Source organism: Cydia amplana, chromosome 9 (genome assembly GCF_948474715.1).
Source record: "Cydia amplana chromosome 9, ilCydAmpl1.1, whole genome shotgun sequence".
Taxonomy (NCBI): domain Eukaryota; kingdom Metazoa; phylum Arthropoda; class Insecta; order Lepidoptera; family Tortricidae; genus Cydia; species Cydia amplana.
The window spans coordinates 9,606,545-9,619,476 of NC_086077.1; the positions used below are offsets into that span (position 1 = coordinate 9,606,545).

Consider the following 12,932-nt stretch of genomic DNA (forward strand, 5'->3'; position numbering starts at 1 on the left):
CGATTATACGATCTGCCGCCGACGGGGTCCCTTTGTTTCCCATAAAGTTAAGTCATAATGTATTCTTTGTCATATTATCATTACTCATAAAACTGAAACCGTTAACTTTTCAGGATTTTCGTAAGGTTATCCTGTAGATTAGGTTAGGTTAGGTTAGGTTTGTTTTATGGCAATCCAGAAAAGTCACACGTTTCTGAACCAAATGAACTATGACTAACGAAAATGCGGGCAAACAATACATTATGACTTAAAACTTTTTGGGAAACAATAGTGACCCGCCGCCGACATGTCTATTAACTAATAGTTTAGGTACTAAACTAGATTTAAAACAGTTTTGTAAGCACAAACAACTGTTCGCTCGCAGGAGTAGTATAGATTTTATCCAAGTACCTATTCCCGTGAAGCGTGCAAGCTATTTTTGAAACGCTACGAGTATATCCTGAATTTTATTTCCTGTAGTTTTTTAACATTGAAGTTTTTCATTCGAGAATTTTTCCCTGAAACATATGCTCGTTATTCCCTTTTGCTTCGACGAGTGTAAACATTTAATAACGTTCATTACGCAGAGTTCATAACATTATTACTAGAGTTTATACTCGTAGCAGATTATAAATAATGTGTAATAAGCTAAAATGAGCTCTAAAATGTTTGTGACAGCTCCAGTTGAGAGAGTCCAATAGGCTAACATACTCGTAGCTTAGCACCAATTAAGCCACTAGAATGGCGATGCGAGCAGGGCATGTGTCGGCGCCGGTTTTGAGCAAACGCTCGCATGCTACTCGCCCGCGCTGACCGAAAACGAAATAAACATGCCTTTTTGCGCCACAATAACCTTCAGATTAAGAAGCCAGACATCAAATCTGTCTAAAGGAGGCGTATCCATTCACCAGGCACACAAGTTTTTACTACCGTTGCGCGAGTGTTAGTAAATGTGGAGAGGAACGAGCGGCGACACCGGTTCCGATACTAACTGCGCGCGATAGCCATTCTAACATCTTTAATAATGTTCTGTGGAAATCCTTTTGTGTATATTATATATATTTTAGTGTTAACTATTAACATTTAGTTACAGCAAAATTATGAAGGCTATGCATTACCTGAGAGCAAACAAGCTGTTCCGAATCAAATACTTGTTTGAGTTTTATAACAAGTCATCGGTTGTTCTTACAAATAACCTAACTACTTTACAGGTTTGTCAGTAACTTGCATACTTGTCTTGATTTTTAAGTTAGTTTTTACAAGATTTTACTCGTAGTCAACATACCCATGTTAGTTAGTATGTTACTAACAATAAGTACAATTATACAACATGTGAGTCAAATATATTAGAACCGTTTCCTGATGTTCGATATATGGGCCCAAAATTGGGACACTTACCTATGTAAGATAGCTGACAGCAGAAAAGTACAGTCAGCGTTAAAGGTTTGTAGGCGGACTCTTTAGTTTAAATTACAACTTCAACCGGAAGAAAGCATACAACTTGACATGCATGTAGCTAGTTGTTAGCACAGAATAAATAATAGTACTAAGTACAGAAGACTCACTCTCTAACAAAACGCGTCTGTTACGATCAGCACAGATATGGCCGTTAGGTGGCGACAGCGCCACGCGCGGCTTATGGCTTTCCCCAAAATTGGGGCCAACGGATGTACTTTTAGCTACCTGTAGCAAAGCGACGAAATCGCGGAGTGAGACACGCCTGGTGTTAGTAAGAAAGTAAAGAACTACTATTGTATCAAAAATATTTTCAAACAGAAAAAATCGATAGATGTTGTTATAGATAAGTGTGTGTGTGTGTGCGCAGGCGGTGATGACAGTGCACGCAGTAGTGTTCTTCGTGCACACCTTCACGTGCCTGTGGCTCATCGTCATCATCGCCGTGCAACCCATCTGCACCGTGCGGACGATCAAGACGCACTTTCTTGAAGAGTAATGTTTTATATTTATTTCATTTTGGTATTTAGAATATGTTCCAAGAGGTCGTAAGTTCGAGTCTTGCCGGAAGTGATGATTTTTTCCCTTTTATATAAAAAAATGTAGTCCGCTTGAATAGATTAAACTAATTTTACGTTTTTTTTAGTCACTGGCTTAAATATATGTCGCAATACTGCCCTGCATATTGTATACGTTCTGCTGTCAAAAGTTGACTTTTTACAATTCAATTACTACTAGTGATCGTTATCAACGTGCTGTATTGGTAGCAAAGTATGGTTGGCAAAAAAACAAATACGCAAGTATTTTAAACATTATATATTTCACAAATTATGAGATTTATATACATATTTATAATCACTTATCGCGCCCCGCGCGGGGGCACAGCTGGGATTGACGCCAGGATGATGATGATTTATAATCACTTATCCAAATTATACCTACTGAATAAACGACTAAAATTTGCTCAACATATTTAGCTGTCAGTTGTTCATGTCGATAGGAAAGAATCCATTTTAAATAGCTAAATGACCTTTCTACGTTAACGGAAGTCACAGGAAGGTTAATTTAAGTCTCTAAAATATTGCACGCAACTATAGTTGTATTTTTATGACATTTAATGTCATCCCAACTAACATGAGGCGCTAAATATAAGAGGTAAAAGAGATCTATAACCGTTAGATCGCTCCTTTGGTTCTATTGATGTTCTAAAAATAGGAGTTATAGCCGGCTATAGCCTCGTAATATCCCCGGATTGGGCACAAATTTTAACACCTGAGGTTGCAAAATGGCGCTACAACGGGGTTACAGGTTGAAATAAGAGGTAGCAGAGCGCTATAGTAGTGCTATAATAGCATTTATTAAGTACTTAGGAGGTAAAGGGGTGCCATATAAGTGACTATTACCTATTTGAGTAGTAGTATGGATCTATATAGATGATACTTTCAGCTTTAGATGGTATATTGGCATTTCTGGTCAACATTTATAAGGGCATTTCTCAGGAGGGCCATTTTTACGTGTCCGGGGCAAAAAGTTATTGAATTTACTGTTCAATAAATCTGAATTAATTCAGGCATGATTTTCAGCATATATTCTGTCTGGGACACTATCAAACTATTTATTTATTATTTATATAATACATTAAAAAAATATCCAAATGCGAAAAATGATGTTCGGTGGGCGTGTCCCGCGCCCAGATTTTTTGAAACAAAAAATTATTACTCAAGATGGGGCATTATATCGGAGTTATTATCGGTGTTCACGCATAAGGTATTAGTTAACTGATCATATTCTTTATATCAAAGTAATGTGTTTGCTCAACATATTGAATAAAATCAAATTTACGATGTGTCCCGGGCTATTGACTGATTTCGGTGTAATTTACAAACCATGTCGGTACTCTTACAAAGTTGTAGACCAGGAACTCAGTGGTTCAAACAAAGTATGCTTTAGTTGTGCCTTAATCGTTGAATAAAGTAGAGGTACAGTCACAGTATACTAAGGTAGTTTTTTAAATGTTTCTCTGTCATTCGGTGGATTTGGTTCTATGTTTTTTTGATATCGGTGGTGCAATTTTCTCCCACAGTTTTAATGCATTTATCGTTATGCAAGTGATTAAGTAATCCTCGAAAGTACCTAAACTCATCATTATTACATCTCCTCTGTATCGTTCATACTATTTCTGTAATTGCCAAAAAGTGATTAATTTTGACATCACTGGTGTTGATTTCCTTGGTTTCGGTGGATTTTTTGACCACCGATATCAAGAAAGTGATCACCGAATTCAAATCCTGCTTTGTAAACTAGTTTGTTGTACTTTATTTTCTAACTTATCACACCTAAAAAGTTCAAGATACGCTTTATAAACGTAAAACTATGCTTGTACGTAAATTAATTCATAGTAAAAGTAAACAAAATCACTAGTTTACAATGAGTAGTGTTTTTTTTTTCACGAGACGTATGTTGAAAATCGTAGACCCAATGTTTCTTTCTCTCTTTTCGCTGTTGTCTTGATTTAATCTTCGAACCAATGGAGTATATTATGTGAATTTGTTCTCTGTATCACTTGAGACCCTACACCACGATACCTTTAAACGTGTCAGCCATATTAAATAAATGCAGTTAATCCCACTTCGTTTAAAATAACTTGTGTTTTTACATACTATGCAAGGTGCACCCACAAAACAAGGGATTACAAAGAAAGTGGCCTTCTATTGTCGAGATCGCTTCAAAGGCACTGAACGTACCTACTGATCAATATTTCTAAAGCATAGCCATGAACACAAATTCAACATAGCCAATGTTTTAACAATCCTCAATGTCTGATGTATTTATGTTTAAATATCGGAGTTATAATTTAGCTCAAGTGTGTGAGGAGGAGATCATAATTAATAGGTGATTTGATCTTTAAGCATTAGTCAACAACTTCAAATAGTTTTAAATTGAGGGAGTTCACGCTTTAAACCTCTCTCATTCAAAAATACTACATATTTATAAGTCTAGCAAAATACTTGTTTTCCGTATTGTTTACATTGTTTTATAAGTGCATTAAATATTTTTGAGCATTGAACACCACTCAAAAGTATCTTGTTTATCGGGTGTAGGTAACATAAGTTTCTTTTTGATGAGTGTGGCGTTGGATTTTGTGAAACAAACATTTTCTTCTTAATAGCACTTATGTGCGAATTTGTGGTCGACATGTCTGAAACTCGTTTCAGGACCATACATCGCCCTATTGTATGAGGATAGTCAATTAGTGTGGGATATCTTCTAGAGATGTTGTTTCATAAGCCACAACTTGGTTATTTTAAAACCTTGAGTAAACAAAGGTACTATTTATTAAATTTATGTAAGCTACGCTATATCACTAGCCTCGCTACATCGCTTATCACTTATCATCAAATAAGAATAAAAAATATTAATAAATTATAATATAATTTAGATATAAAATTGAAGTGTGATTTCTGTGTAAGCATTTTTGAATTCGGTGATACAAATTGATTTCAGTGCCTGCACATGATTTCGGTGTTTTTTAAATCACAAATATCAAAGAAACTATAAGGTTCTAATGGAGGCCTCCACTACCAATATTTTTTATATTAAGGCTAGATTTTAGGAAATAAAGTTGTGTATCAAATAAGTAAAAAATAAAATTCGGCACCGAAGTCAGGCTGAAGAAGCAGGAGCGACTTCTAGTTCCGGGCGGTGGACTTTGGTGGAGAAATAACGCAGGAGTTTTTCAAATTTGAATATTTAATGAGATATAAAACTACATAGTAGATAAGTACTATATGTACGTATGCGTCGCTGGTTAGTCGAAGAGTGGGGCGCGGGCCGCGCCCGCGCTTCTGTTGCTGTCGCCGTGTGAGTATGTGTGTCTCATGCATGGCACACATACGCTAGGCGTTAACATATTGCCCCCCCACAGGAACGAAGCTGTTGTCTTCTACTGGCAGTGGGCATAGGCGATTGAAGGCGCGCCGTACAGTTCCAGACATGGTGAGTACATCGGCCACTCGGGATATTCCATCAGTGCCGGGATAAAGTTGTGTTACTCGACCCAGTAACCATTGGTTTGGAGGCAGTCGGTCGTCCTTGACGAGCACCATTTCTCCTAATTTGAGTTGTCCTCCGTCTTTGGTCCATTTGTGACGTTTTTGAAGCTCTGAAATATATTCATTGTAAAATCGATTCCAGAAATGGGCCTTTAGCCGTTGAATTCGCATGTAGCGTGACAAGGTACACATGGCAGCAGATTCAGGGGCCTGAGGAGATGGGAGCAACGTGTCTGTTCGTCCGATCAAAAAATGTGACGGAGTGAGGGCTGAAAGGTCCGAAGGGTCTGAAGATAAGGGAGTGAGGGGTCTTCCGTTCAAAATTGCCTCGGTCATAGTTAAAACGGTATTCAATTCTTCATAAGTTAAGTTAGTACAAGAAATAATTCGCTTTAAATGATGTTTTACTGACCGAACTGCACTCTCAGCTAAGCCGTTGAAATGGGGACTATAAGCGGGGGAAAAGTGGAAATTTATTGATATTTTTGATGCATTGGAACTTATTTGATTTGAGGTTTGTTTTAAAAATCGAGATAATTCGTTGCAGGCTCCCACAAAACAACGACCGTTATCAGAGTAAATGTGTGCAGGTTTTCCTCTGCGGGCTATGAATCGGTGCAGCGCAGCCATGAATGTTTCACTGGTCAGTTCAGTCACAAGTTCGATGTGAATAGCCTTTACGGCCATACAAACGAAAATACATAAGTAAGCTTTGAGTAGTTTACTACCTCTACCCTTTCGGTTCAATATCATTACTGGGCCGGCATAGTCAACAGCCGTGCTAAAGAAGGGATATTCTGCATGAATCCGAGGTTCAGGAAGATCACCCATCCTTGGCTGTCTAGGTTTACCGGAAAAACGACAACATTTAATACATTTTTGTACAGTTTTTCTAGCCAAATTTCTACCACCAATAACCCATATCTTGTGGCGAGAGTTGGCTAACAGGAGCTGTGGTCCACCGTGCAGTAATAACACGTGGTAATATCTGAAAAGTAACATTGTGACGTGATGTGATGAATGGAGTAGTATGGGGTGTTTTGTGTCAAAATCGTAAAATGAGTTTGATACAAAACAACACAGGCACCGAACGTCATCTCTGAGAATCGCCCATAACACTCAAGAAGGTAAATGCACATTATTTTCCTTTGTCACTATCTTCTTTAGTTGTAGATGTTTACATTTTTGTATTATTGTTCGTAAGCTTACCTTGTGACAGCTTGAAGTGAAATCTAATGGCGGATAAATAAAAGGAAACATTATATAGTACATTGGTACCAGCGCTATCTGCAGATTTATGACGGCGAAATTAATTACACTGTCAATTACTATATGTATTAATAACAAAATTTTAAAGGACCTCTGATCCTTGGCATATTTATCAAAATATTAATTAATTATTCTTTAATTGTGGTCCATCGTATTTAATTTTCGAAAAAAATTACATTATCCGTGATCTCCGGTTTTAAGTATAGTAATACTAAACATTAGGTCAATATTGAGTAAAGCTATGCATTTTTATTCAGTATTTACGTTCTAATTCATAGTTTTTGATTTGCTCATTGATTCATCAGCCATCTTAACATGGCGCTATAGGCTTAGCTTGTAAGTTAGTCTCTTATAACAGTAAAAGAGATATTATGGTACTGGATAACGCTCGTCTGCGACTACATGGTCTATAATAGCGACTAATAACTTCTCTGTTCTACTGTAAGTGATACAAGGGAGTTAACTAACGTTAGCGATACAAGGAGCTATAAGTGACTTTTTATCGCCTGTTTAGAACCTTAAGTTCAAATTGCTGCTGCTTATAACTCATATAGATTCTAAGGTTATAAAATTCACTTTGAGCTATAACACTAGCTGCTTATCATGCATTATAGCGGTTAAAATAGTTACACAAGCTTTCTTGAGCTTACCGTGGGGCTTAGTCAATTTGTGTAATAATGTCCTATAATATTTATTTATTTAATTATTTATTTATTTATTTATTGTGGCTCTTAAAGCTATAGCTAAACCCCTTAAACACTTTTATATCACCTCAGCCTGTAGGCTAAGACTATGCAGCTATTGTACCGCCGTTCTATGTCTTAAGGTTATAAAATAGGTGCTAAGTGTCGCCTAATTATTTGTTGGGATTTGACGTACATTGTTTTAAAAATATATTAGGGCGGAAAAGGTTTTGTACCGTAAAGAGTTATATCTAGAGGTGTAATCCTAAGATAAGTATTTATTTTATAGTTAAGAACAAAAGTGAATATTCAAATGTATTTGTTTTTTCTGCCAACCCTACCCTTTGCTACGAAAACTGCACGTTGATAACGATCACTAAATTTACTACAAACCATATGGCGCCATCTATTTTGGCAGTTAAGCTCGACGATACGATTTTTTGTAGATTTTAGACCTATTCTACAATTAATAACTCTATGTAGCTGAATATACAACGTGTCCCTAAATCTCTGGAGAAACTGTTAACCTTCACCTGTGTGCCTTCAGTATGGATGGAACGCATATCAATTATAGATGACAGTAAGAGCTAATAGGTATCGATTATCGATCGAGCTAATAGGTATGCGGAACCCAAATACAACTTTAGGCACCGCGACGAACTTAAAGTACCTAGTGTAATAAATAATGTACCTAGTGTAATATTGATAATTAAATGTAAATATAGTAATGTAATTTAAATATAGAATAGTAATTATTTATGACGTGTAAAATTGTATTTTATTAATAAATATTTGAATTGAATGAATTTGACCCCCAAATGTGTTTAGTGTATTTATAACCAATAAGCATAAAGCTTATACTCGCACTGAGATACAATAAACATGGTAATAAAATGCGCTGGTCGAGCCGCATTTGTTATTTAAATTGAATTATTCTTTTGACCACTAACAAGCTGCAAACAGAAACTGTATTAAGTATTTAAGCATAATAATTACCTGGGAATTCATAATTAATATAATTGAATGTCCGATAATTTTGCTAATGTACGAGTTTACTGTATACATACCTACCTACACTGATTAATTTTGCTAAAGTATACCATATTAGACCGTGTACAAAAAATGGACCGGAAATAATTATACATTCGCGTTCAGAGGTAATTTTATAGTCAAATTGAATATCGAATCAAATACACAGAGACTGTAAATTGACTGTAAATGTCCGAGGACGGACGAGTCCTCATAAAAAGATTTTGTTTCAAAAATAAAGACAAACCAATAAAATTTTATGGTGTACTGTCTATATCCCGACTATACCTCAAATAAACTTCGTTGAATTTAACATAGTTTGTCACAAGACAATCCAATATTCTCGTTTGTTTGTGTCATTAGTCGGATTTAGATACAGAGACTGATACAGAGAGTCTACGAGCTGTGTTATTGCTTATTGTTATTAAATAAAACTTTGTTGTGTTGGTAGTCAGCATCAAATTCGTGACGGTCAAAGAGGCTAAATATATCGGAACGCATCCTTATTTACCTATACGGTAACAAAGGCGTGCCGATTATTAACACAGATTGTTTGGTAATCTAAATTAATATTTAATAAAAAGAAATAACCTTTTTATTTCGAATATCATTTCGTACATGAGCGAAAGGCGGTAGAAGAGGGAGTGGAATTTTTTGCGCAAAAGTACGAGGATAAAATTCGCGGGCAGTAGCTTTGCCAGTTATGAAAAATAATGCAACTTGTTTTTGATAGAGAAACGCCAACCAAAGTGTGGGACTACACGACGTCTTTCTACGTGATGGCGACCTTGCTGACCGCTACGGGTGGCGACGAGTATCTGGTCAACGACTTGACTCCCGAGATAATTCAGATCATTTGTCTGCTCTCTGGGAAGGTGCTGGCAGCGGTGGTAGTCGCAACTTCTATGCAGGTAAATAGTCGCGACTACTATTCATACGATATTTTACTTTGTAACGACTAACGGTCATCCTGCTGACCACGACAGGTTACCATATTTATAACATTATTTTTACTTACAAAAGCTAGCTTATTTATAGTCCCTACTTAACCATTACGACTAGGCTAAAAGCTTTAACTCTAAAAAATAAACATGTTGACCTACCTTTTTAATCTAGGTTACGTTTTCAAAAGAACATACATTAACTAAATACGAAAAGGCAACGGGAGAACTTATGGACGTACTTAAAAATCAAGGACTTTCAGGTAAACAATTCACTTACCGAGATTAATATTTAGTAGTAGTGTTTAGTTTTAAGAGTAGGTACCTATAGTTGATTTTAATGTAATTTTTTTTTTATTTTTTTTTTTTATTATGAAGTGTAATGGAATGTTGCTTTGTTTGTTATTAAATAAATGCTCTCTCCTTTTTTTACATTCCAATTAAACTTACCGACTTATTATTAATCCAGCTGGTAATCATATCATTTAGTATCTCACAGGTTTTTTAAGCACTAATAAAAATATTATATCGTTTAAGATTACCAGTCCCAAAAATTGTGGAAGTATGTCAAACAACTTTGGGTGACAGAGCGTGGACGACAGGTACTAACCAAGAATATTGTTAATTAAATAATTTCGTTACTTGTCGTGGTAATAATGACAACAAATGTTTGATCACACAGTTGCCAGCTCTCTTAGCTCAGACCCCGTACGTGAGGCGGTGCGACCTTATGTCGGCAATGTTCGGCCAACATTTGAGGAACTGCTACGTTTTCGCCGACACGGGGGAGTCGTTTCTTCGTCAGCTCACTGTGGCCATGGATTACACAATTTTCTTCCCTGGTAAATCCCCAGTTAATTAAGCTTTTGTTTCATTAAAAAGGATTTAAGAGAAAAACGCGAGGAACTTCGTTTTTAATTGTCTTCGTCCTCATTTTAAACGTAAATAGCTCTATAGATTTTAGCTAAAGAAAGTTGGGTAATTTTCATCATTGTTTATTCATTAATTTTAAGGTCAAGGGAATTATGGATTGCGTGGGATTAGATTTGTTTCAACCAAATTTTAAAGTTACGTTGTAAAGTACAAGGCTTTTGTATAATCTAACTCGATATTAATAAATACCTTAAATTAAACGTATAACTATGTAGATGCCTATAGTTACTGCCTTTCAATGTTCAGGTCTAATTAATGACCAGCTTAGCTATATTTCGTAGTACGAGTATATTAAATGTATGTTTTAGGCAACTACATAGTAGTAGCAGGTGACAGCGACGCCCGCATGCACTGGGTGTCCTCCGGCACCGTGTCCGTGGTGTCCGTGCGCCCCGACCTGACAGAAACTACGCATGAACTATTAGGACCCGGAGACGTGTTCGGGATTCTGCAGGGACTACACCGTGGCATCATTCACTGCTTCTCCTACAGAGCTGAAACCAAGGTGAGAGAAGTTTGAACCTTGATCATATAACAATTCTTGTATAATTGAACTTTTTGCTGAGATCGTGTTTTCGGTTGTAATTGTTACATTCGCATCAATCTCATCAATAGTGGGCAATATTTTTTTCTAGACCTTTACCTCTTGTATTGTCTCAAGATAAGCAAGTCGGTGGTAATTGAATAAAAGGAATAACCAATATAATCTTCGTACGTACTAGGTTGAAATCTGTTGATGTCACAGATCTTTAGAACAATAATGAAAAGTGCCTATCGTTTCGTGTTGTCAAACATTCAATAATACAAACAACGATTGCAAAGCGAATGAAGCGAAGCTCTAACCTGGTTTTTGTTGATATAAACTATCAACGGTTATGTTGTTGTAGTAAATTAGTATAATACATACCTAACTGAATTGAAGAGGGTACAATCGGGCCACGAAATTAACAAATCTTTTTATTGATACTCTACGTTACGGAAAACCTACACAAAAGGTTGTCAGATAATGGAACGCAATAATTGTGGATCGAGTACAATCAAGGCACAGAAGTGTGATTTGTGTCGAGGCGAAATTTTTTTTTTCGTTTGGTAGTATACGGATAACAAGTTGCTACTTGATACAATTTCTTTGTATTATATTACATCTATGTACGTTACAAAATTGATACCTATTTGTTTTAAATTATAAAACTCCCGTGAGACTTTGAACATTTTAAAATTCTTTTAAACGCGTTACTCACGTATTATTAAGTCGAATAAACGCTCGATATGTTTAGATCCATCTTCAATACACACTTGACTTGCTTACTTAATACTTTAATTCTGTGAATTAATTGAAAAATATACTTCTTACGAATATGGTACCTATAAATTCTATTACACATCCTTACAGGTAAGCATTTTGACGCTGTCACTGGACTCCTGGGTCCACATATTGCCGTACTTCCCGGATGCTCAAAATAGTATTACAAACAGATCTAACATCCTGTTCGCTCGTATTACTAACTAAAATGTAACAAAATGCGGTAATGTAACCACGTACCGACAAGCTAAATGGCTGTGCGTTTTTGTGGGCACACAGAAAAAGCCGAATTTACTTGATTTTAGATAATAGAAGGTATATAGAAGATATTATTTTCTTCATGGAAACCTTTCAGTATTTATACTAATTTACTATTTTTAGAATGTTGTCATTTGTGCCTAAGCTTTATATTGTAAGGTTATATATATAACCTAGTTGTATAATGTAAAGTCTATTCTTTTATTCGGTAGACTGAAATGACAGTTAATAGTATGGAATGACATTTCATGTTCATACTATTAACTGTCATTTCAGTCTACCGAATAAAAAAATAGACTTTACCTAGATGATGCGGCAATAATTATAGTGTTATAAATAAATACTAAGTACAATTCCTAGTATTTGTGATCTTTGTTGGTGTACCTTACACTTTTGCCTTTACTATAATCGAAGATAAGTTATTCAGATTAGTAACTTGCATAGGTACCACTCTTATACTATTGCTTAGGTACTCTTGATTGCCTTTACAGGTCCTTCCATGATACAATCCTTGATGGCGTGATAAAAATAAAGTCTTTCTTTCAATACAGTCAAAGCGAGACTGAACCAAAACGTAACGTAATACCGGACATTTCTATTTTTCCTTACACTAAAAATTACTAAAGCATCGACCATCAAACTAATGCCACTTCGCTTCGCCATCTTGACTCTTCAAGTCTTCAACAATCTAAAGTCTATTTTTTTATTCGGTAGACTAAAATGACATTTCATAGTATGAACATCATGTGTCATTTCATACTATGAAATGTCATTTTAGTCTACCGAATAAAAAAATAGATTTTACTTATAAGTGGAATTATTCTTATTTGCGTCATTTGACACATTATGACTGACGTACATAAAGATGTAACTAACCCAAATCGATTGTCACAGCAAGCTATTACGATTGGATGGCACCTAGACTGAGGTATCGAATTGTGACGTGAATTTTTATTTGAGATTTTAAAAAAGCTAGAATTATATGGTTAATAAATAATAATAAGAAGATATAATAAATTTAATAATGTTT

General features: G+C 35.7%; 2 protein-coding genes across 2 annotated transcripts in view; one reads left to right on the plus strand and one right to left on the minus strand.

Annotated features, from left to right (window-relative positions):
• LOC134650832 (uncharacterized) overlaps positions 1-11,855 on the plus strand; it is a 50,675-nt gene extending 38,820 nt beyond the window's left edge. Inside the window, exons 41-48 of the mRNA XM_063505765.1 lie at positions 1,067-1,190; positions 1,805-1,929; positions 9,201-9,378; positions 9,584-9,671; positions 9,946-10,010; positions 10,091-10,250; positions 10,650-10,846; positions 11,735-11,855. Of these exons, the coding sequence (XP_063361835.1) occupies positions 1,067-1,190; positions 1,805-1,929; positions 9,201-9,378; positions 9,584-9,671; positions 9,946-10,010; positions 10,091-10,250; positions 10,650-10,846; positions 11,735-11,851 (1,054 nt within the window). The 3' untranslated portion in view covers positions 11,852-11,855. The remainder of the gene's footprint in view (positions 1-1,066; positions 1,191-1,804; positions 1,930-9,200; positions 9,379-9,583; positions 9,672-9,945; positions 10,011-10,090; positions 10,251-10,649; positions 10,847-11,734) is intronic.
• Positions 5,199-6,550, minus strand: LOC134651087 (uncharacterized). The gene has a single exon (XM_063506079.1). The coding sequence runs from the start codon at positions 6,486-6,488 to the stop codon at positions 5,331-5,333; it is 1,158 nt and encodes a 385-aa protein (XP_063362149.1). The 5' UTR covers positions 6,489-6,550; the 3' UTR covers positions 5,199-5,330.
• Positions 11,856-12,932: the final 1,077 nt, after the last annotated feature.

Coding starts and splice junctions, on each gene's coding strand:
- LOC134651087 (XM_063506079.1), bottom strand. CDS start 6,488: ATGTTACTTTTCAGATATTACCACGTGTTATTACTGCACGGTGGACCA.